This window comes from Merops nubicus, unplaced genomic scaffold (genome assembly GCF_000691845.1).
Source record: "Merops nubicus isolate BGI_N331 unplaced genomic scaffold, ASM69184v1 scaffold11199, whole genome shotgun sequence".
NCBI classification, from domain to species: domain Eukaryota; kingdom Metazoa; phylum Chordata; class Aves; order Coraciiformes; family Meropidae; genus Merops; species Merops nubicus.
Window position 1 is genome coordinate 79,708 of NW_008631708.1, and position 25,476 is coordinate 105,183.

Below are 25,476 nucleotides of genomic sequence, written 5' to 3' on the forward strand. Positions count from 1 at the left end.
TGTCTACAGGGAAGTTTGTGCTTATTAGGGTCAGAGATTCATCCATGCAAAACAACATGAAAGATGAGGCTGAAAGGCACCATCATTTTTCTTTCATTATCTCTCATTTACTTGAAAAGAACATTTGAGTAAGGATTAAAAAGAAATCACAGGAAACTGTTGCAGTTAAGACTTTTTAATTTGTTCATTGACAATGATAAGGAAAATCGACAATTAATTTGTATCATTTCCAAAAGACCCTAAATAATTTAAAGGCCTCAGGAGTATGGTTCACAAGCAGGGACAATCTCCATTGAGACAACTACATTCGAGTTGTAGACAGTTAATCAACACAGTTTATGCTGATTTTGTTTTGTCTTATAATACATGACTATAAAATATTGCACTGCTGGAGCTGCTTTCAGAAGCAGCAGAACCCAGTCAGGCATGATGGGTATGTAGTTGTGTGCATCTGGGCTGCATCTTGTCAGCCACTGCAGTGTGTGTTCCTGCATGTGAGTTACGGTCTCCAAGCTTATTTTTAGAAAGGTCTAGGTGCCAGAGCTAAAGTAGTACTTGAATTGCTAAAGACGCTGTTTAGGGAGTAAAGGCCATAGCACTTACATACCTAAATCTCACTGAAATTAGCACAAACAAGATGCTTCAGTTCCCATCAGCATGAACATCAGTACCCAAGCCAGCCTTTGTGATGACCAGTTTAATCTCTTATATTGCTTAGGGGTTGCTATATGCTCTGTGCCTCTGAATGCCCAAATTTGTGTATAGGTAAGTCTTAAAGTCACTTCTCAAAACAAAAAGTCAGTGTTCATTTTTTTTTAAAAGCCACCTTATGGTTTTAACTTTAGCAAGAGTTATTTTAACCAGGTATCTTTTATTTTCTAAAGATGTTTTTTCTTTGCGACTATAGGGTTAATTTGCTTCCATTGACACTGAATAAGCTGAACCTCAATAATGCCTATTTTGCTGTTCAAAAATGCACAGAAGCAATGTACACCTATACATCTGTGTACTTATTCCCTTCCACGTCTTTAAGCAGTGCTATTTAGTAATGCTAGTTCACCATATATAAGCTTGCTATCTGTGGTTGGATTGTGTAAAATGCAAATCAGTCCAGAAGCTGATTTCAAGTTGTTAAAATAGGGAAGAGTACAAATCTGCTCCAATTATGATTTTAAACACTTAAATCTGTTTGCATAAACAAGATTAATTTCCAATTTCATAATTATTATTTGAAATTTACACAAAAAAATAAGTAAACAAATACAACTAAACAGTAAAATATAATTTTAAATTCAAGAAAGGTGGTTGTGTTTATGTAGGGCAAATTGAAGACTCATAATATGAAGATTTCACGATATCATTGCTTTTTACTGCTTGTTTGATAACTCCCTTTTTCAGGATGCCAAGCATTTCAAAACCCACAAAATATGGCTAGATGTGTTTTGGGAGATATAATCCCCATATTAAACACATGGGACTGAGAAGGAGATGATCAGTACTCCTCTACGATGTGAGTTTCAATAAAGATGACAAGAGCCCCCCTGGAAGGCAGCCACACAGAAGTACAGTTATATGCATCATTTTGACAATAAGCTTGCTCCCAGCAGGTTACTGTGAAGAAACAGGCTGCAGAGATATTAACAAATAAAAAAAAAAGGACACTTTAGCAATGAGTACCAGAGAGGCCCACCATCCACATTTTTTTCAAGTGCAGTTACGTCAGCTCCCTGCTGGGATCAGTGAAAAGTGATCAGCACCTTCTCAGCAGTCCCTTCTTTGGCTATGGAGGGATCCCCGGGATCCCTGAAACTAAGTGAGGTGACCACAAGCAGCAGCATTTAGTGTTGCAGATGTACACCAGTCTGATTGCAGAGACTCCTGGTGTGTAGTGACCCTTGTGTCATGGAGGCTGTGGGAGTCCAGCCCCAGGTTGGAAGCACCATCACACATCAGTCAATAAGAACCTGGACATGATCGTCTCCTTACTCATACGTCCTGCATACATTTCAGCATATTTTTATTTGTCTAGCTCTTTAGAGCTACACAATGCTCAGTTACTCTTGAATACCTGTGCAAATTACTTGCTTTTGTTTGCAAAAGAGCCCTGTGCCAATATTATCTTCTCTCCCTAATCCCCATCAGTGAGAAAATAATGGTGGTCCCAAGAACTGATGTCATTCATCTAATTTATTAAATACCTTTAAATCATTTTTATGCTATTAAATAATAACACAAAATGCTATTAGTAATAGGATGCTATTGTCTCAGAGAGAATTAATTTTCAAAGAAGCTCTATGAGATCATTGTTAAACCTCTTTTAGAGACTGGGAAAAAAAACACAAAATCATACCTTGCTTAAGACTGCAGATCACAGTGTCAGCTAGAACTGAGGCTGGCTTCAAGAAACTAATCTTGATTTAATAAGCAAGCCAAATACTTTAAATCCAGGCACGCAAGCACCTTAAGGAGGATCTGCAACTTTACAAAAGCTAGACTACATATGAACAAAACTTTCACTTTTTTTTTTTTTTTTTGAGGATTCACATTCCCAAGCTTTTCTCCCATCCCCAAAAATTCTGAAACCATGCCGTTAGTTCCAACGCCTATATGTATTCAAAAATATTGATGCAATCACATGATCAAAGGCTTAAGAGAAAAGTGAATACATATAGAAAAAACACAAATCACACAAACAAAGAATATCAGGGTTGCCATTCAGCAAAAACTATGCTGCCAACTACAGTGCCAAAAAGATTTCAGTGAAGATAGGGAAGTAAGTTGTGGGCAAAACTGAAGCATTTTTTAAGTGTGTCTATGTAGTAGAGTAGGTAATTAAGTTCTCAGTGCACAGACTGACAACACAACACTTCATGTCACAGAACTCAGAAACAAAGTCTTGTGTTTGTAGAGTGTTACATCTATGAGCTGTGATTTCCTTTCGCTTCCAATAATCTTCTGATTGTACACGTAATTACCAGTAATGACAGAGGCCAAAATACGTATACTCCACATCTGTTCCCACATGGTGCTCTCAAAGGAAAACATACTACTCTGAAATTCTCTCTCTGCTCCTGCCTTCAATGGGACAGATTTTCATCTGTTGCACAGTGACGTAGCCCTGTTAATATTGATTCACATGAACTGATATTTCAATCAAAAAATACTTTTGTCCTAAAACGGGAGTATATTGTTCTAGACCTCCAAATCTCCGATGAGCTAAGACAGGGCACCCTAAAAGCATGGGTTATAAACTTGAATTTATTATAGATAAATAAGGCTTTGGCCTATGAATTCTCTTTGCCTATTAAGCTAATGAGCCTTGACAAAACAATCATCTGAGGAGTAGCTGACAAATTATCTGAAGCAGCAATTTGAAAGGCATTGGCTGGCTTACAAGCATTTCAGTTGGGAGAACATGGCATCATGTTCCTCTTCCTCTGGAAGAGTTATTTGTCAAACCAAATTTCTTGCAGTTCAGCAGCAGATTCTCAGCATTGGAACACTGAGATACGACAATGACTGCAGTTCCTAAAACAAGCAAAGAATCCCATGATTCCAATTGTAATGCATGCAATGAACACTTCTGCAAAATTAGCCACTTGGATTAGGGTTAAAATGGGATTAATGCTTTTCTGAAATCTGTTTTCCAACTGTGAATACTGAGTCCACTTGGAAATAAGATCACGGTACATGTTGTAAAGCTGTCACTTTCCCCATCAAAGGCATTTGTTGAAATATTATTTCAAATGTCTTCCTCCACAGTCAGCTATACAGAGTCTTGTGGAAAAGATGACAGTGTTTGAGAACACAGAAAACTGTCATATTTTCCCTCTGAATGTTACTTCACAGTGGGAAGGAAGTGTAAATTATAGCAATCAGTTGGCTCTACCACAGCATGTAGCAGAGCACAGTGCAGAGGAGTTAACCATGAGTTGTATATTTTCTCATCTTTTGTGTTGGTTTTGTAGTTTTTGTTGGACTGTAGAAATAAGCAAACTGATTAAATATACATAGACTAAAGCTTAATTTTACATTAAAATAACATGATGTCTTGTTCTTAAAGAGGATTGTTAACTGACACTCAGTAGAACAAAATTCAGCTTTTAAAGTCCTGATACAGGGTCATCAAATATCTGATGACCAAGTATTCAGTCAATCACACAATAAAGAAAAGGATGTGGAGATTATACCTCCAGGTGGCAAAATGGCCTGTTTCTGTGAGCTCTCCAGGGTTCCACTCATTATTAGCAACCGAGTATCTGTTCTGCAGGAAGTATTTGATTGATGACAGATTTACCATTTTCCCCCAACCTCCACACTCCATACTCCTGGCAGTCCTATCTATAGAGATCGACCATGTAGCAATGAATTGCATCTCTCTGTGGTTATCAAGGCACAAACTAACCTGCAGTGCCCCAATACATTTGGTCCCTTCCTGTCTAAAGGTACCATTTTGAAAGCAATAGTCTTTTTATAATGATCTCTTCTGCTGTTGGGCACTAAGCACATAGAAGTACTGTGATGCTTCCAGATAAATTACTCATATGTACACTGTACCTAAAGACTTGAAGTAATTTTACCACTTTTTGGCTAGTTATTTCCTTTAAGGCAATATCTGCAGTGAAATTATTGTTAAATATGTAAATATTGTAAAGTTAGTGCCTTCTGGAGTTATTTATACCTTTATAAAACATTGCCCTTATCAGTGTTTTTCACTCATACTTGCACTGGCCTAAACAGCTTGACTAATCACCTTGCCTTGTGATTAAGCATCTTTCTACAAATTTTAGAAGCTACAGTTTTCATTCTAATAAACCAACAGCTTCTGCATGCTCTTAGCACATCTGTTGCATTCCTCACTAGTATTTGTCTTATTGCTTTTTTAATTTAACTTTCCATTTCATAGCACTGCAATGCCTTTTGCAGCTGTTTTTCTAATCCCTGAGGTTTATTTCCTGTTGTTGTATTTTATATTAATTTACCATTTTACTTTCCACTTGCACACTTCTGCAGTTCTTTTCCCACATTAACTCTTTTTCTTTGAGAAGTTTCTTTTCTCTTTTCTCATCTTTTGAGAATGATCAAAGGCCCTAATAACATTATTTGTCTTCTGTTGGGGAATATAGAACATGATAGAGGTTTTTCCTGACAAAGGAAGTATTCTACATCTTCTTGAAAACTTGTGCCTAACTTTTACTCTGTCTTCCAAGTCTCACTTGCAAATAGTTTACTACTATCCTACTAGACTACAGAAAAAATAACTGGATTATACTAGCATACAATTTTGGATAATATGTTTTGCTTTACTTAATACTTCTCAGGAGGCAATCATTGACAGTATTTTACAGAAATGTCTTCCATTACTTCAGTTATGGAAATGTTAATCATTTTAGGCTGCAGCAAACTGTCCTCAAAGAGCAAAGTTAGCCTTGGAAATGCCAAATTCTAGATATATTCTCAACCATGATTTGATGAGTTTGTTTTTTTTTTTTTCTCAATTTCTTCTAAATGGCTTAGGCAGCCACCCTATAAACCCAAAGACATTCAGTGGAGAAAGTATGTCCAACACATAAATAAAATGACTGAACCAAACTAAATTACTACAGCTTTCAGTGAAGTCTTAGTCACTTCCTGTACTCACAGGAAAGAAGTACTGAATTCAGTTGTAAAATGTGATACAGATTACTCAACCTATTTTAGAGCACCATTCCAATGGATCAAAACATTGCCTGTGTTCATCACTGGATTTTGGATGACCAAAATTATATACTGAGGTAGCGTATATCTTCCAGTGGTACAGATGTGAAAGCATGGTTAAAAACAAGCACAAGCTGTAGAAAAAGATTTATGGTGAAGATGCAAACTATGAGATAAATCCAGTGATGTTCATGCAGTCTAATGAAGGAGGTGAGGAAGAAGCGCATGCAGTACCTGGTGATCTCAGAGTCAGGGAGCAGGCCTACGTGGTAGTGGGGATAGGGAGCTGTAAGAAGGAAGCTTTTGTCACACTCGACAGGGGAATAGTGCCTAGGAGAAGGTGGTTTATCACACAGTTTGTTCACAGTGCTGTAAACAGGTTCAGGAGGCCTGGTGATACAGAGACAAGAGTAAAAGATCAGGTGCATATTAGTGGCTGAGAATACAGTGTAAACACAGCAATCAATTTAAAAGCATGCATAGCAAATCTGTTGAGACCTTTTCAGCAGGGTTTTTCTGACAAATAAAGTGTGCTGTTAAAGGAAACATTAGAATTTGATAACACAGTATTACAGCATACAAGCCACTGCACATAAAGATATACACAATATAAGTGGGACAGAAAACTGGTTTATAGGGAGTGTGGCACTTAAAGGGAATATCTTATCTCTGAAGCTCAGTGATGAAGTTTCCCACATACTCTTTTTTTTTTTTATCTGATGACATCTGCACAGCTTTCTGTGACTTTAATTTTGATGTTTATCACCTGAAAAGAAGCATTTTTCACCTGTTAATTTAAGATAAAGATGAAGTACATATTACTTGCTAATACAACATACTCCTGCCCTGATGAGCTGGGCAATGGTAGCCCTGCAAGGAGAGCTGTGGACAAAGTAAGCCATATAGCATAATAACATGGTCACAAACTGTAAGCAATTCATCTCATTGTCAGGCAATTAATTACGTTTAAAGAGTTCGCTGCATTTTTTTTCAGATTCAACCTTCAAAATGTGATTATGCAGATCACATCTCAAACAGTTAACCTTGTTGACAAGGCTACTGCCACTGCACTCACACTGCTGCTGCAAATTACAGACATCCTGTGAAGCTAGATATGAAGAATAAGATTTCTAAAACTGACACTGAGCTTTCCTCTCCTGCTGCATAGAGGCCAACTTCTTGGGAGACACAATACTTACCACAAACCTTCCAGGGAGCCACCTGGGGAGAGAGGGATACAACCTCTAGTACCAAACAGCCAGGAATCCATGGGAGACAACCAGTAAAGTGCTTTCAAAAAAATCCACCACGTAGTAGTTTCCCATCATGCAATTTCTCCAGCTACTGTGTTGGCCTCAGCAGATACCTCTGGGCCTACAGGCAGAGTGAAACTTGACTCATAATTTCCTGAAGTTTCTGTTCTAAAGAGTGCCAAGATGGAACTGCTGTCATATCCTCACTTCTGCCAGAAGATCCAGGGTATGCCACTGTCTTTAATCACAGCAATACAGTAGCTAGATGAAAATCTTATTTCAGAAGCCTAAAAATATCAAGAAGCCAAGCAGTTAATGAACTCTTTTTGTTCTTCTGGCTGCACTGTGCCTCACGTGGGTGTGGTTTTTGCTGTGACTTTCACAGGTACCAGAATTTATTATGGTCGTGGATGCACTGGCAGATACAGAGAACATATTTTCCTTTGTTGTTAGCTTCTGGTTTTATCCTTTGGGGGAAAAGGAGTAGCTGCTTTACTTGAAAATTGGTCTCACTCAATGCTAATAACTTTATTCATAGCAATCTGACATATAATTTGAGAACTCTCTGTGCCTAACTTTCCCAGGGAAAACGTAACAGTTGAAAAAATGGCAATTTAAGGTTACTCAATATCAAAATTGTGAAGCTGTCATTCATTTGGTTATAAAGCATTCTGTCAAGCATTTAGCAAAATCCCCTTAAAAACGTTTAAGGTAGCAATTTTTTTTTTTTTTTATCAGCATATTTCACGCTTGCTTCAGAAGATTTGATTTAAGAATTTATTTACTGAATCAACTGCTGCTTTCAATTCAAAAAAATCCAGAGTAAAACCCACTACTATTATTTTACTTTAGACCAATACTGCCTTTTATTCCCTCAAAAAACAGTTTAGCTTTTATGCAGTATATTAAAGAACAAGTACAAATATCAAATATAAATGATACCTACTATGAAAATTGAAGAAATAGTGCTCCATGCAGGAAGATGAATAAAACCTGTAGATTTCTCCATGGCTTAAAACACTAATCAGTCCACGAACAACATGCTAGCTTCCTATTCAAGTTACTTGCCTTCTCTGAGTGATAAATTACATGAGATTGCTGCTATCCCTTGGATTTGTTCTGAATGCTCAAACTATACTGAGTCATCAGTGAGTGACCATCCAACCTTGTGCTGAGACACAAATCATGCTACAGAGATGGACAGATATGAGGGATTGCTCTGTTAATTAACAGCTACAAACTGCTTCCAGAAGCAAAATGAAGTTAAACATTCAACATCTACCTAGATATTGAGACTTAAATTAGTTCTTCAAGTACAAACTCAGAGCCCTAACAAAATGCTTTTTGAAGCCCAGCAAATTTTGAAGCATTTAGTATTTTCATTCCTTTCAGTCTAGTTGGATGGTAAAATAGCAGCAAACTGGAACAAGTCACCACACTGAGGTATAAAGTTCTTTACTCGTTGGTATTATAAAAGTGATACTTTGACCAAGCTAACAACATACCCTCTGTAACTGAGCTGGAGAGAGGTCTTAAGGTTAAGAGAAGGATTTCAAACTTCTTAACCTTTCAAAGCTTGGACTCTTAGAATAGAATCTGGGGTATTAGCTAATTCCGGTTATGAGTGCACTTCTTGTAAGGCCTATGAAATGGTCTGAGTTCATTATAGCCACCTATCTGCCATCAGATGCCATTCTTCAAGGTCATTAAGATCATGGACCAAACTGGTTCTTTAGACACTTTCATACTACTCAGATGTATATGCTAATACTGCCAGTTGCATAGCTGGCCCATGGCTGCTCATTTTATTGGCACAGAAAGGCAAGAACTTGAAAAATAACTGGTACCTAACATTAAGGGTCCAGCTCAAATCAGAAGAAACTCACTTTCTTTCTCAATTTGATTTAGTAAGTTTAAATTAAATAGTGTAAAAATAACTGGAAGTTTGGATAAAAAATGGAAAGGAGGAGAATTAGTAAAACATACTGGGCAGATCAGTGTGCTGATTATACAAACTGTGTTTCATGTTGGCCAGTAGTCCTTAAAAGTACTATGCGACACCTGCTGCAACAGACATATATGCCATCAAATATCCTCCTGACTTTTCACCTTCTCTGTGGCAAACCAGCACCTAACTATAACAGTGCCCACCTACTTTGGGAGAAAAAAATCCCAAATGAAAAAAAAAAAAACAAACAACAATAAGAAGATCACTCAGTTATCTTAAATGATTCTTCTAATGCAGAATTTTCTCTTCTCCTTTATATTTCTACTCACTGGAAGAATAAGAAAGAATTGCTATCCGATGTGATCAGCCTACCTGGTAAATCCTCTCTCTATTATTTAAGGACTGATTCACTGTAGTTTATTTGCAATTGCATAACTTTCAGACACAGCCAGTACAGCTTCAGAGCTTTTATCTTACTTAAAATAAAAACTAAGCAATTTTTATAATTTTTAACATGAGAAAGAATGAAGAAGTGTATGTTATGTACTTTATTTTATCCATTATCTTCATTTTTAAAAATATTTACATAAAAAATCCTCTTAAAATGCCAGATGTGTCAATATTTCTGTATACTTCTTGGATAATTGTAATATGTCTTTTCATAGGTAATTATCTAATATGAGTCAACTCTGAAAAATAACTAACTGCTGCTGTAACTCCTTATTTAGCAGATCTGCTTCCCATTCTTCCCTTTAATATCTTTTATTTAGTGGCGAGTATACATTGCAGTTCTCCCTCTTTATCAGTAAGCTAAAAAATGAGCTCTGTGATAAACTGCTGGGTCTAGGTGGACAGCAATAATTAGGTTAGCATGAGAATCAGCCATACAATAGTACAGGAAAGACACCAGAAAATACAAGTAGTAGCACGGCTTGGCTTGGACATGCCTCAGATAATTCAGTCACAGGAGAGAGAATCAAGTCACTCAGTGCCACAAGGTAAGCTTTTAAATGGTAGTATGAAGAGCAGCTAGTCATAAACTACTTTTCTAGCCAAAAACATTTTGAAAGCTGGAGTTGGTAGTCAGTAAAAATCTAACTGCAATGAGGTAGAATTTCCACAGAAAGGCATAACTAATTGGTGGAAAATAACAGTAACAGTGGGAGGTAGAAGATTGATCTGACACTGGTTTTATTTATTTATTTCACAACAGACTGTGTACAGAAAGCAAATCTTCCTAGTTGTTTGTAGTCCTCATTATTGCTGGTTTGGATCATCACTGTATTATTGTTTCAGGCTGGCTTTATTGCACAACAGAAGTTATAGAAAATGGCATTATTAAAACTGTTCTCTCAGCACCATGCAGGTTCCCAATTTAATTCTTTTTTTTTTATTGTAGAATCCTGTTTGGTAGGGTACAGTTGCCAACACATAGCACATTAAATGTTAACAGTCTCTTTTTTTTTCTTTTTAGTTTATTTTAAAACCTTTTACGATATGGGAATAAACCAGCTAAGCTCTCACAGCATATTGACAATGCAGGGCTATAGCCAGGAGACACTAAATTCAATCTAAGAGAAAATAAATCTCACAATGCTACCAAATTCCAACTTTTTTTTTTTTTTTTGAGTGGCAATTTTTAGTTGCACTCAGCTTTAGTAAAGACAACTACTACATTAGTATTATTAACGTAATCTTGTTGAGAAGTGTGCAAAGAATTGTCTTTAAAAGTATATCATTAATAAAAAAAAATCACTGGCAATTTAATGCAAATGAACTCTTCCACTTTTAATAACTAGTGATTTTTATACATATGTTTTTTGGCTTCTTTGAATTTCTCGTTCATATATCTTTCCAGGAGAAAGGCACACTTTATTGTTCAATTGGTTTATTTAGAAGTGATAGCGGATTTTATTTCATAGGCTGTGTTCTGGCGATTAAAATAAGATAATTCATATGACATGACTCATATTTCAACTAAATGAAAGACAGAGAAGGGCTGTGATGAGCTGGAAGAAAGTACCAGAAGTACATTACCTTAGTTCTTTCTAGAAATCCTTCCGTAATCAAGGATTTCTCAGCTTTTCCATTATCATTTGCTATTTCATGAGCTTTAAAAGTTTTCTGCAACTGTAAAACAAGTGCTTAAGATCACAGCAACTGTAAAACAAGTGGTTAAGATCCTAGTTCCTTGGAGTGGCTTTTTAGGAAACAGAGCTGGTAAAAAAATAGCCCTGCTCAGCTGCTGAAAATCAGCAAGTTAGAAGACCACGTAGACCAGAAACTAAATCCAAGCAAACTGTGGTTAGTAAGCCTATCCACCATGAATTTGGGCACTCATCCTCATTTGTATTTGAACATTTTCATGTTCTTAGGGTTCCCAACACCCTGTGTCAATGAGTGCCACAAACAAATCATGTGGCACACCCAAAAACTCTACCTTTGTGTACTGTAAGACTGCTACTTGGTTGCACATTGGTAACCTATGGTAAAATTTCAAAACGTTCTATTTTCGGTATTTTAAACTGATGCATTTACTGTAAACTTTCTGTATCTGAGTTGCAAGAAAGTGTTATTAGTGCCTATTCTCTGACATCTTTTTTTCTACACTGGAATTGTTCACTTAGCTCCACCTGGAAACCATACTACCTCCCCGATTATCTCTATCACCTTCTCCTGGGGCTTTTTCCAGTTGCCTCCATGTAGCATTCCAGACTTGGGTGCATCATAGATTCATACAGAAGAAAAAAAAAAATGTATTTTGCACTCTTTTCCTTTTGTATCAGATCCTATTTCAATTCTTCATTACTTTTTTGATTGCTTTTGAGACCTGTCACAGAACTAACCACAATCACCCCACAATGTCTTTCTGAAGTGGAATATATTCTTTAAGAATCCATGCCCAGTAATAGCTGCTTTAAGATTCCATGCCCATTACACGTGTAGTAAGTACTTAGGGCTACCTTTTTCCTCTGTGCACTATTAAATGTTACTTGCCATTTCTGTGTGCATTATCACTGCCAATTCTACTATGTCATTTCAAAAATCTCCATACAAACACTAAAGCTGATTCAAAAATTTGATTTTTTTTTTTTAAGTGTTAAGTAAAAAGTGGCTTCCACTGACTGTATTAGAAACAGTCAAATCCTACTACTTGGGGATCTCTGACAGTCCTGTTGAAATATGTGTGGATTACTCAGGATATAACAGATTATCTGGTGACTTGACAAAAACTACATTTTTATTTTAACATAAATTTTTCTCTCAAGTTAAATTTATTAATGAAAATAAACTTAGGGTAGCAAAATTAAATCTTACAGTAGGCAAACGATTACTATGAATTTATGAAGTTAAGATAAAATTTGTGTCTTAAATACATGAAATATGAAATAGTTGCTTGCAATTTAGTGATTTCAGGCTTCATTGAAGGGAAAAAATAATAACATAGACCTAAGAAATATAACTATCCTCTTTCTTCTAAAAAGCTGTGGATAGGTGTTCTGCAAGTAGACATTTTTAGATGATAGCATAACTAAATACTGCATCATTGTATTTCACCAAAGATCCAATTTTTGGTTGTACAGAAAAACTGTTTTTTCTTTAATTCTTTTCTTAACTGAACATTTAATGTGTAACTTGAATAGTATTCTTTTAATTTGTTTATTTTAATAATTTCTTAGACTGACCCAAGACTAAACCAAGAAAGAAATCCTATTATGGGACACCATACTGAATTCAATATAACCATTGTAAGGGTCACCAACATCAGAGCTAGAGAATGAGAGCTCTACCTTGTGAGAGATGGGGAGCAACCAGAGGCAGCAGCAGACTGTCATTCACCGGATGGACAGGCAATGCACATGAATTACCGTGACAGACTCCTGGGGAGATCACGTTTATGTACTCCAAACCCTATAAACCTTGGGTTCCTCTCCATTTTTCTAGAGAGAGATGGCCCTGCCTGATCCTGCCAGAACCGTCTCAGCAGCTTTTCCTACCTCTACTCTATCTCTGTTTCTTGCCTCAGTTTTCTTGCACAACTATCGATTACTCCAAACCTTATGTCCCACTGTCTGACAGAGCTGTTAGTTCAGCAGCCCTGAAATTCATTGTTGCTCTTCTATAGATTATTTTTCTACACTGCTTCTTCATACTTCTTCACCCTTTCCTCACTTACATTCCTCTGTGTTCTAAATTCCTCTACCAAATCCACGTTCTCTTACCCAATAAATACCATTCTTCACTTCTTGTGATTTCCATTCTCACACAACCTCTGACAAGTTCTCCCTTATTTTCACACCCAATATCACTATAATTCCTTGCCAAAGCCACTCCCCCAATTCCTCCAGTCTCTTCAATGTCAAAATCTGACAGGACTAGGCACTCAGAGCACAGAACAGAAACACTCCTCATTATGTTTCTATGTCAGAAAGGGTTGGAAGAAATAAGCAGAAAGAAAAACTAGCCTTGACCGTATAATTCTGTGCTCAATCATGCTGGCTTTTTAAAATGATCTAGTCAGTATTACAAAACCGTGAGAAGCTTTGATATACTGCGTGTCAGTACAGAAACTTAAAGAGTTCTGCTGACAAAAGAAATATTACATTTTGTAGGATAAGTGAACTGCAGTTTTTCCAAAGAATTATATTGGTTGGCATTTCAATAAATTTTTCACAAATGCAGTAGAAACACTATGTGGCTTCAGCTTCACCAGTTCCCATACTTCTACACCCTGAAGCTATGTATGGAATATTAAAGTATTTAAAACATAGTATCATCACAACTTTTAACATAGAATAGACTAGAACATGAACTAAGCCATATAATTGTACCTCCATCCCCTATGTGACCGTTCTACTATGGTTAAAACTAAATGCAATTTAAGTTGATGATAATAATAGTGGTTAATCAAAATTACTTTAAAAATATAACATATAATTTGCACTAAAATTTAAACCAAAATGAGCATGCAGCCTTTGCTGTCCCTAGCTAAACAAATCTAGCCTCGGGCAAAATCAGCATGAAAATATTAACTTGAACAACCTGCCAAATTTACAAGTAATTTAATAGGAAGAATAAATAAAAGTCATTATCAGTCTCTCCATATTACTACATAAGAGTTTATTCTCTTTAGAACATAGGTGACATGCTGAGTTTGGGTTAGCCCTGGTGATTTGATGAACAGATGAACGGTTTTCAAGTGTCATTACTAAATCTGCACTTTTTTCTTCCTATTGCTGTGCCACATAAAATCACAGAATCATAGAATCAGGTTGGAAAAGACCTTTAAGAGCATTGAGTCCAACCACTAACCAAACTCTGCCAAGTCCACAGCTAAACCTTGTTGCTAAACAGCATATATATATGACTTTTAAATACATCCCGGGATGGTGATACAACCACTGCACTGGGCAGCCTGTTCCAAGGCTTCATAACCCTTACAGTGAAGAATTTTTTCACAACACCCAAACTAAACCTCCCTTGACACAATGTGACGCTGTTTCCTCTTGTCCTATCACTCGTTCTTTGTGAGAAGAGACCAGCATCCATCTTTTTACAACCTTCTTTCAGGTTATCATAGAGAGTGATAAGGTCTCTCCTGCACCTCCTTTCCTTCAGACTAAACAGTCCTAGTTCCCTCAGTTGCTCCTCATAAGATTTGTGCTCTAGAGCCTTCACCAGCTTAGTTGCCCTTCTGTGGACCTGCTCCAGCATCTCAATGACTTTCTTTTATTGAGGTGCCCAAAACTGAACACGGTATTTGAGGTGTGGGTGCACCAGTGTTGAGTACAGGGGGAAAATTATTGTCAGAAAACTGTTATTGATAGTTTTATGACACACAAACCATAATATTATTTGAAATGGTTTAATACTGGTAAGTCAAATCTGTTTATCAATAAAAATTTAAATGTATTTCCATAAAATATCCTTAATTTAACTAGCAAGTTTATATAAGCAAACAAGAAACAGTTGAGGAATGTTATTTTCAATACAGGAAAAAAATCCCCCGAGTCTTCAACTTAATGGTTCTCCCTTTTCTACCTTCCAATTCCCAGGACCTTCTTCTCAGCCAGAAAATACTTTGCAAAGATGCATTTTAAAAAGAATCAAACATGCTTTTCACAGCAAAACAGATAACTCAGCTTTTTAATCCATGAATCTTTAATATCTAGCCAGAGTTAAATGGTGAAGTGAATTTTTTATCACAGAACTTTGATGTTACCTTTTTCTGAAGTTAAAAACAAAGTAAAAACTCAAAATATTAGTTGTTATTTCTATGGCTCTTTCACCATCATTGTTCGCTAAAGACAGAAGGAATCAACATCTAAAAACTACAGGATTTTTAGACTATAATTTCAATATTTCTGGAAATAAGAAGGCTGCCATCTGCTGAAGACTCAATTGTAACTTCTTTCTCAGCTGTATTAGTAATGAACGTTCCACAAAAAAAAACTAAACCAAAAAATAACTATTTTTCTTCCTACTATCACAAAAAAATTGTTTGGAACACATCTTTGTAGGTCATTTCATCTATTCTCGTGCTTGAGGAAGGATGATTGCCAATACTAGATGAGATCAGCAATGTTTTTATCTAGCTCAACCTTGAAAATCTCAAAGGGTGGATGTTTCACAACCCTTCTAAGCAACCTGCTCCAGCATTACTCCACCCACCTGGTGTCTCTTTTTCCTTCTCAAGTTGAAATCAGAACATCCAAAGCCAACACTTGTGGCCATTGGTCCTTCTCTACTGAAAAGAGTTTTGCTTTATTGTCTTTGCTACCGAGTACTTACAGGGTGCTCTTAGATTGCCCCTTTATCTCTTCTTCACAACATTAAACAAGCTCCAGTTCCCTCAACATCCCTCTAATCTCCACGGGCCTTAGGGTCTTCAGAAGCTGTTGGACTATGTCCTGTTTTTCCACATGTCTCTCAAAGCACAGGAATTAGTCAGTCTTCTAGAAAATACCTTAACTTTTCCTGGTGGCCATTCTTCTCCTAATATAGCCCCATATGCTGATTACCTGACTGGCAATGAGAGTGCACTTCTGGGTCCATGTTGAGCCTGGCAGTTGCTGTGACCTCCCGGTCATTTCCAATGCAGCTGCAGTTCAGCTGGTTGTTTCACGGCCCATACGAGTGTGCGCAGCTGTTCCACCTGAGGAACAGACTTCTTACCGAACTTTACGAGGCTTTTCCTGGCCCAGTCCTCACGTATGTCAAGACCTCTCTGGAATATAGCTCTGCCATTTCTCATGTTAACCACTCCTCCTTAATTTACTCTCTTCTGCAAATTTGCTGAGGATGCACTCTGTGTCATGATCTAGGTTGCTGATGCAGAGCTGACACCCAAGGTATTCTGAGCTACTCTGTCCATCACCGACCACTGAACAGATGTAAACTGATGATGTAAAGTGGTGATTGTTACCCTTTTAGCCTACTGATTCCATCAGATCATGACCCAGTCTCTTTTAGTCCACTCTTCACCAGCTTTCAAATGCTAGTGCTGAGGAAGACTGAGTCAAAAGCCTTATGAAAGCCTGCAGTTGCATGCAAATGAGCATAGCCATGTTGGGTGGGGAATGAGCAGAGTGACAGCATATAATCCCAGAGATACCCAAAAGGCTATCCAGGTTTCCAAACCTTTACAAATCATATCTTCTTTCCAGCTATAGATTAGTTGTACGTGTTTATCCAGCACTTCCTCCTGTTTGGAGGAGTGGCTGCTGGAGGAGTTTAAAGGGTACTCCTTGTGTTACAGCTTCTCCTGCCTAGAGAATAGGTGTGAGAAATACCTTTGGAGCCACTCCCCAGGGCAGCTAGTGGAGAAGAGGAATCACCATGTGCACCACAGCAGAGCCCAGATGCACATGTGTGGGTGTTACGGCATGGGTCAGGTATGCCTTTGGAGTCAGCTGTGTTTTCAGAGGGCACAGAGGCAAACCTGCTCCAGGCAGCACCTGTGCTGTGGCACTGGCTGGAACAGGGCAACCTCTGCTGTCCCCTCATCCACACAGCTAGTCATTTCATTAGGAAAGGCAACCAGGCTGGACAAGCACATGATTTCCTTTTGGGAAGTCTATGCTGACTATTCCAATCATCTTCTGTTCCCTCCAACGCTTGGCAGAGCACTTCAGCTTTTTCTGTATTTTCTGTCATTATATTGTTTTCCCTTCCATTCATCAGTTCTTCCCTTCATCAGATCTTGCCTTCATTTTTGAAAGTAGCATACCTGCAGAATCACTCTCTTTGCCTTTTGACCCTTGTAAATCTTAGGTCAAACCCATCACCTTTCTGATTTTGTCTTTAAGTAGTCAAGCAATGCTTGTCTACATCTTGCATTTTAGGTTATCAGAAAGCTCTTTGCTCAGGCAAGAAGGCATTCTGCTGAATCCCTCTCCTTCCTGGTGGTTCATTCCTGAGTTCTCCATGTTTCCTTTACAAATCTGTCTTTCATGGACCCTGCGTCTCTGTGGCAGCATCCCAAGAGATTTCACTTAGCAAGTCTGCTCTTCTGAAGTCTACAGTCATAACTTGCTGACTGTATTTCCAGAGTTCTTTTGAATCACGAACTGAACCAACTCTTGGTCATTCTCATCTCAGCTGTTATTACCACCTTTGCCATGAGGTCTTCCCTTTTCATAAACAGCAGGTCAAGTAGGGAATTATTCCTGTTTCCACCCTCTAGCAGCATTAGGAAACTGTCAGCCACACAATCAGGGATTCTTCTGCATTGCCTACACAACTCTTTAATCTTACTAGACACTAAGACAAATAACTTAACTGCAGAATTATGATGATTGTATTGATACAGTCACTTAGAATATAGCTTTTATCTGCTTTTGATCCTACATTCTACTAACCTGAAGTTGTGGAGTTTTATTTCAACTTCAAAAAGTGAGAATTTTAAAAATACAGGAAATCAAAGCTTCCATTCTGAATGTATTTAAAATGAATGCAACAAAAAAAAAGGTAAATTATGTCATCACTGACATAATTTTTGATCAATAATATACAGAAATTATAAAAGTTCAGTAATTAAAAGACAACATTCAGTGTCATTAAAACTTGTGTCTGAAGATCATTGTTACTTCTGTATCCCTTGTGCTCAGAGTAAGTTATTTCTTCCCCCTAGTTTTATTAAGTAGAAGTTATACTAAGGTTTTTTTTTTTCAGACATAGATTTAATATTAGACAAAAAAACCCCAAGTTTTTATTATGAAAAACATTTATTTTGTTAGGCAAAATACAAGGATTTAGGTAAAAAAACTTAGAACTGGAACAAAAAACAAAACAAAACAAAAAACAAAACAAAACAAAACAAAAAAAAAAAAAGGAAAGCAAGAGACAGTGGACAAATTGAGTGGAATGTTCAATCACTTAAGCTTTACAGCTAGATTCATTATAGCAAGTTAAAAGAAAACCTGCCATCAGCCTCACTTAAATCATTCATACAAAGAAGTATGAAATTGCAAAAGCATCTTATAGTGAAGAAGTTACTGTTCCAGATATTTTTAGCTGGCACAAAAAATCTGCCGGAAGTGTTGCCATATTATGATTACATAGGTAATAAATTTCCTTATGTGATCACCATGCAAATTAGCCCTGAAAATCTATTATAGCAAGAACCAGGTATTTTTAATGAATAACACTGCAGTAGTTTGCAATCATCTTAATTATAAAAAATTATGTGAGGAAATTGAATTATAAATGCTGCAATCAAAGGATCTATAGTTTTCACTAAAATTGTCTACAGGATAATTAACTTCTCAAGAGATTTTAAGGCTTCCTAAACTGGTCAGAAACAAAGGCTTTCCAAATATCTTCTTATTTTAATGGCAGATTCATCAGCAAATGCCATGGCATTGTACAGAGGGTCCATCCACTCTTCTCAGTTTTTAACTGTGAAGATGACTGTGAGAATTAATTGTGGTATTTTCAATAGCCACACTTGAATCAATAGTCAATAATTAGCTACAGGCACATTTAAAAATTAAGAAAGGCTCAATGTTGTTTAAGAGTTAAACAGTTTGGTTCTGAAGGTCAAAGCTTCTTAGTGACTGTAATCAGAGGAGAAACCTGGTCTCTGGCTCTTGCTTAGATGCCTCTCAGATGGTGCTGTGTGATACATGTTGTGAGGGAATGCAGTGGAAGAAGTGCCATTTTTCTTATGATTATATTAATTTTATCTTTGTGCTTTTGTATTCTGGGTATTAGTGTAGCATATAAGCTTTTACCATTAATATAATTAAGTCCTATTCCTTTTCAACAGGTTGATGTAAGTACTTGTTTAGAACAAGATTTTCATCCGATTTGCTCTGTTGCATTCAGTTTATTCCTACTACTCAACACCTTTATTTCTGCCAGTGCCACAAGCCTTCCACAGAAAGTCATGCTTGTAGAGTCACGAGAAGTCCACAGAGGACCTTCATTATACAACACTCTAATCTGGAAATCCAGACAGGAAGAATAACGTAGGACAGAAGTATTTCAGAGAACATACACAGCTTCTCTAGGCAATCTTCCCCACCCCCCCATTTATACAAAATGGATATCTGTGTGAATACCTCAGTCAAGAGCCAGACTGTCAGTATTTGATTTTACTGTCAGGAGCTAAATGAGCAAAATTAACTTGTTTAAAAACAAACTAAAAAATCAGGATAGGAATACATCTTTCTTCCTGAAAAGATCAAAAAGACACACTAATTTCATACTAATTAATTTCAATATATATCCTGCACAGTTCTTTGAGAAAATATGCTTTCTACTGGATACCTACTCAATTAATGGGCTAGGACTGTCATTGCCTTCTCTTTTATGACTTTTTTGTTTGTTGTTGTTGTTTTTTGTTCTTGGTTTTTTTTTTTTTTTCTTTTTTTTTTCTTTTGGTAGAAGTAATTAAAAAGATAAAATCAGCTACATGGAACACAAGGAAACATAAGACTGTCTAAAGATACTTCTTCATTACCTTGTAGGTCATCCAGATGCTTAAATGGTCTTTTAATTCTCAGGGTAGCTTTACTCCTTTCCCTGGATTACTTCCTTCACTTTCCATGACTTCTTGGTCTCCTTAGCTATTATATACTTTTCGGGATGCTTTTCTTTTTTCCCCCTGTTTTTTAACCTTGCCAACTCTTTCTCAGTAATAATGGTGTTGACATCTCATTGTCAGAAGAAAAGAATTCAGCACTACAAGCTTATTGACAAAGCTTTCACCATTGTAATCCAGATACTATTGGCATTCTTTCTATGTAAAAGCATTTTAGAAATTATGAGGCCTGTACTAGCTTGATGAACAATTCAATGAAATCAATGTTTTAACTATTAATTAAAGTAAGAAGCTCATTGGAACTCTTTGGAGAAAATTCATCCTAAATGAATGTCTTATAAGTTGAAGGAAAGCAATGTCAGTTTTGCATCCTCAATCAAAACAAAGGAGAAATTCTTTTAACCAAAACAGGGAAGCAAGGTGTGGTTTCCATACATCTATGTCCTGATTAAACACTGCATCATGATTTTGTTACTCTGAATCCGTCTGATCCAACAAGTTAAGCAGCTTGAGATTGCAATCATATGGAACAAGAAAAATGAAATGCAAATTAGCAAGTCTTAAAGCTGATGAATACATAAGTGGATGAGATTCTTTTGCTTGAGATACTCAGGAGGTCAGGTTAGATGATGAGAACAGCCTCCTTCTAGCTTTAAACACAAAGAATTTATAAATACTGAAGCAAAAATTAATTTTTTTAAAAAAATAATTTATCTTTTTTCTGTGGCACTAGACATTATAAAGAGGGTTTATTTTACAAAATTAACAAGTTTTCTTCCAACTGAATGGTAGTGCTCTTCAAACAAAAAGATAAATGCACACAGTCTCACCAGTGACATTCAGTGTTGATCTAACACAAGGCATAAAAGAACCCTCCCAGCAGTTTCCTATGTGTCGTTTTACCTGGAAGTCAACTACATAGATATAATTCTGCTGCCGTACTTCCATACAGTAACTATTCTTTTGCAATTAATAATAATAAAGAAATATTAGAAGTAATTTCTAGGGACATTTTGTTGATATTAACATCAAAGAATCCCTTTATAAATAGGTATCAACTGCCACTGCATAAACAGTTTCCTTTTAACCTCTATGCTCTCACAGTAGACTTTCATAGTATTGCTCTAATGGTTAAGAAGCTTTTTCCAGTTTCCCTCCTGTATTTGTATGCTGCCAGTCTATACATTTTCTTTTTTTTTTCCCCATAGTGTTTAGTCTCCATAACATTTACCTTTCAATCTGTGTGCACAGAGCAATTACAGGCTATTTCAGCCTCACTTTCACTAAACTAAACTAAACTAAGCTAAGCAAGCGGGACCTTTCAGAGCGTAGTGTCACCGACTGGTACAAACACACATATAGTCCCTCCACCCATACATGCAGCGAACCAGAGGAGTCACGGATCCTAAGATATCCTAGTTGTGGTAAGAAGCAGAAAATTCTGCTCAGTGCCAGCCACGTTGTTTACAAACTAGTGTAGGATTGCATCCAGACAACATGGACCTCAGGTCAACATCTATTTGTGTCATCTTTCTCTCAGTTATTTTCATATCTGTAACAGTTTCAACTTGAATTCTCTTAAACATGGGTGAAAAGAACTATATACCATATTCTATTTGAGTGAAAGCTTCACCTACATGCTTTGCAATTGTCATGAAAGGCAAGAAATAAAGAGAAACATCTGACCTGGTGTAGTCGTCCTCCACAAGCATGTGCTTTGGAATGGGTGAGTATCTTCCCGGTGAGATAGGGGCCAGGGATGCCTTGTACTCTAAAGTGCCATTGTTTCCAGAAGAGAGTATATGATTTTCCATTGGTGGAGAATAAGCTGATGGTAAGAATAAGCATTTTTAGTTAGCCACTTACATGTTTGATTTGATGTTGCATGACACCATTTTTTAGTTAGGTACCAAGAATGTGCTCATTGCCGTAAATAACATTAAAACACAAACCTTTCCATAGAGAGTTTAAAATGAAACAAGAAAGAATGAACAGCTGGAGTTTTCCTGAGAAGTTACTACTACTCCTGCTCCTACTTCTGCTACTATTACTACTTCTGCTGCTGTCTCAGTATCAAGGAGTAACTTTTTAGAGGGGATCTGAATAAAAGACTGGTTTGGGAGACAGGAAACATTTTCTTCAGTTAGGACTGAATTGAAGAAGGAAACGTAAATAGGAGAAAATGAGATTGAAAGCACACTCCTTCTTTTTGGCTCCAATATACAGCAATGGGAGCAATATAGTGAGAGCTCAATGCAGGGTAAGTAGGAATTTTAAATATGGAAAGATTTATGTATAGCGATGCTTTCTAGCAGTGATCTACTAAGATGCCAAAATTCCTGATCTAACTGAAATTTGAGTACCAACATAGATGGTATTGCAATCACAGTAAAGCTGCATATTTAAAATAGAAAGTAAATACAAGTCTCTTACATATTAACAATTAGTCATGAAAATTACAGGACTATGCTGTCCGATTCTAAACTCAAGTCTGTGGGTTTTGTTTGCTTGCTTTTTGCTGTTCTGAAGTTACTGGGGATATTCACGACTGGACAGATGTAATGAAAGTTGTATTCAATCTCTAGTTAATGTAATTAGAAAAGGAAATTATAAATAGGAAAAACGATGATACATGCTTTTGCAATGAGCAACGATCAATTTTCTTGTGAGAAGAAGACAGTTCAACTTTCTAGCATTAGTTTAAGTTTTCAAATGCTGAGATACAGAATGTTTCAAAGCAAAATATCTCTACAGGGAAAGGCCATTATCTATTCCAAAATATTCTGAACGTGTAGGTATAATGAAGTGTTCCCTGAGGACAGATGAATCTGTATGCACCAACAGCCTAGGATGGGCTACTGCAAATCTGTTCAAGCTCTGCTCTCCTTCTGGAATTACTTCTGTTTTCTTATATGCTGCTGATCTATAATCTGACATAATAAACCACACTGTTTTAGAACTCTCAAATTATTATTTTGGAAAGTATTAAAAAGCAAGAGATTGGATAGGGACATTTACAATTTTTAGTTGGATTTTGCTAAGATCCAGACCAGACTGCTACTGAACAACATGACTGCCATCTAATGTGGTATTTGCTAACTAAATAGGTATCCTCAGCACAGTTGAGTATACCAACTGACATGCATGTTAGAAAACATTCCCTTTTATTTTTATGGAGCAGTCTGAAAGGAGGATTATGGTTACTTAGCTTTTCCCTCAACTTTGCCAGTCCACAGTAGAACCACTGTGCAAAACTGCACAAAAAAAATTTAAAACTCTAGCATTTCCTGTGGAAATCTGTACTTCCCAGCCCTTCACTGGCCTTAAGTGCCCCTAGGATTATTGGCATGAGATCAAGATGGGCATGAATCAGTTGCTGAATCTCTTGTCAAAAATTTAACTGCCACGCAGTGGTTAGATAGTGCAGCTGGTCCCTAATGGTAGTTTAACCCAAGGCAGACAGTTTTAAATGAACAACTGAATGAAGAAAAGGAGTTTCTATAATGAACTGTTCAGACTAACAGGCACCACTGGTATAGAGAGCTGCAACTGAAATGTTAAGATTGTTGTGAATGAACAGAGAAGGAACAGTAATTCCTTGGTATGGACACAGGAGGACTGGCAGGAGTGAAACAAGAATGTATATCTATTGATAGCACCTAGATTCATCAATAAGTCAACATAACTATATGTAACTTGTCAGGAGAGCCCACACCCCAACTAAAACAAAGACTCAAGACATTAAGACATGAAAGCAGAAGATAAAGTCTGGGTTGGAGCCTAGGACACACAGATAAGGAGACAAAAGAGAAGTGAGTAAAGAAACACATAGGTGGGACAGATGGGAAAGACAGAAGATTCTAATTGCTGTCATCTCCTTAAGGGTACAAGAAGCACGTCAGCAAGGAGCTTGTCACCATAAGAAGGCATATGTGTATGATAAGGACTCCACAGCCATCCACCCTTGTATTCGGACATCTCAAGGAGTCCTGGCAATGCACCTGGATGCACATCTCTCTACCTAAATGCTGAACGTGAGCCTAGATGATTTTGAGTGTCTGGACATGACAGTTTGATTGAAATGACTTTGTTTTAAAATAAAATCATTATCCCTTCCTATGAGATCCTTTACTGAACTTTGCTATGTTGTTTTAACAGCTCTTCCTACAACTGAAGGTACGTTGAATGCCATGACAAATAAGCCCTTCGTCCTCAGTGACAGAATAGCAGGTGAACATATAGAGAGTTAGTGGACAGACTAAGAATAAAGCAAAGTGGAAAATAATTTTGGAACTGCATATACACAGAGAATAGGTAAATTTTTATAAGAAGGGCAGTGATTTTTATGTTTCATGTCAGTATTTTATTTTGATATGATATATATTTGCCACAGGCTTTCCACTGAATTTGTACAAGATGGTTTGCTGCTTGTTCCAATTTTTCAATGGACAGAGGACTCCAGTCTACAAATATAATCATATTTCAAACTGTATTTGCATATACTTATTACTGTAATTGCCACAAGAGTTATAGCTCAGTCTGATCACCAGGACAATGGCAAATTAGAAATAGCACAGCAGTACATCAGTTACATTTTGACTATTGTTGCAAAAATACTCTAGCAGAGTTATATTATTTGTAGTATTTCGCAAGTGTAGCATATGGAAGTGGAAATAAACATTTCATTTTTGTCGCCTTCCAAGCTGTTTCATAAACTTTAATGGGGTACTTTGGACAAGCTATGAAAAAAAAACACATTCGTCCAACAAACCCACACCTCCTACAAAATGAGTTGCTGAAGTCACTTACAGTGAGTAATATCTGGTGGGCCATATGGATCGGTCATGTAAATGGTGGTGGGCTTTCCAACTTTCAGATACACTACATCTGATGTGTTCTTCAGTATCGCTACTGCCTCTTCATGGGTAACTTCTTCTAAACTGTAATTATTTACCTTAAAGGAGAAATCAAACAGGTGAGTCAGAAAGCAGAAATAGATACAAAAAGTGACACAGCCTTGCAGTTTCATAATGTTCAGAAAAAAGATGCAGACAAAGAGCACTGGAGATTGCAGAAGCTGTATTGCAGCAAGGTTTACAGTTTTCTTACGACATTCATATTTATACTGCCAGGTCAGTGTTGATATCACAGAATCATTATGAGTTGAGATGGAACTTGGTCTTATCAGTAGAAAAGTCCTTTGTGATATTTTGCTATCAGTATCATCATTAATATAAAACTATAATTAATGACAATTTAATGACTTAATACCACACCATTTACAGAAACTGCTTATGTTATTTGACTTGTCAAGATTAACTGTCCACAAAATTAACCTCCTCATATGCATGTCTGGGACCTCAGGAGTACTTAACACCTCCAAATCTTTCTATCCCTGATATAACATTGACCAGTGAAATAACAAGATCTATAAAGTGGAATACAGAATAAGAGGATGCTGATGAGGCACGGGAAATTGAAAAGAGCACTTCTGGATGGGGGAAAAGGGATTTTCAGTGTGAAAGTTAGTT

The 25,476-nt window shown here is 36.9% G+C and overlaps 1 protein-coding gene across 1 annotated transcript in view; it reads right to left on the reverse strand.

Annotated features, from left to right (window-relative positions):
• Window positions 1-25,476, reverse strand: part of LOC103780026 (disks large homolog 2-like) — a gene marked incomplete at its 3' end in the record, with an annotated part of 118,900 nt that overhangs the window by 45,528 nt on the left and 47,896 nt on the right. Inside the window, exons 6-8 of the mRNA XM_008947673.1 lie at window positions 24,755-24,899; window positions 21,632-21,773; window positions 5,932-6,087 (exon numbers count right to left, since the gene is read on the reverse strand). Coding sequence (XP_008945921.1) covers window positions 5,932-6,087; window positions 21,632-21,773; window positions 24,755-24,899 — 443 coding nt within the window. The remainder of the gene's footprint in view (window positions 1-5,931; window positions 6,088-21,631; window positions 21,774-24,754; window positions 24,900-25,476) is intronic.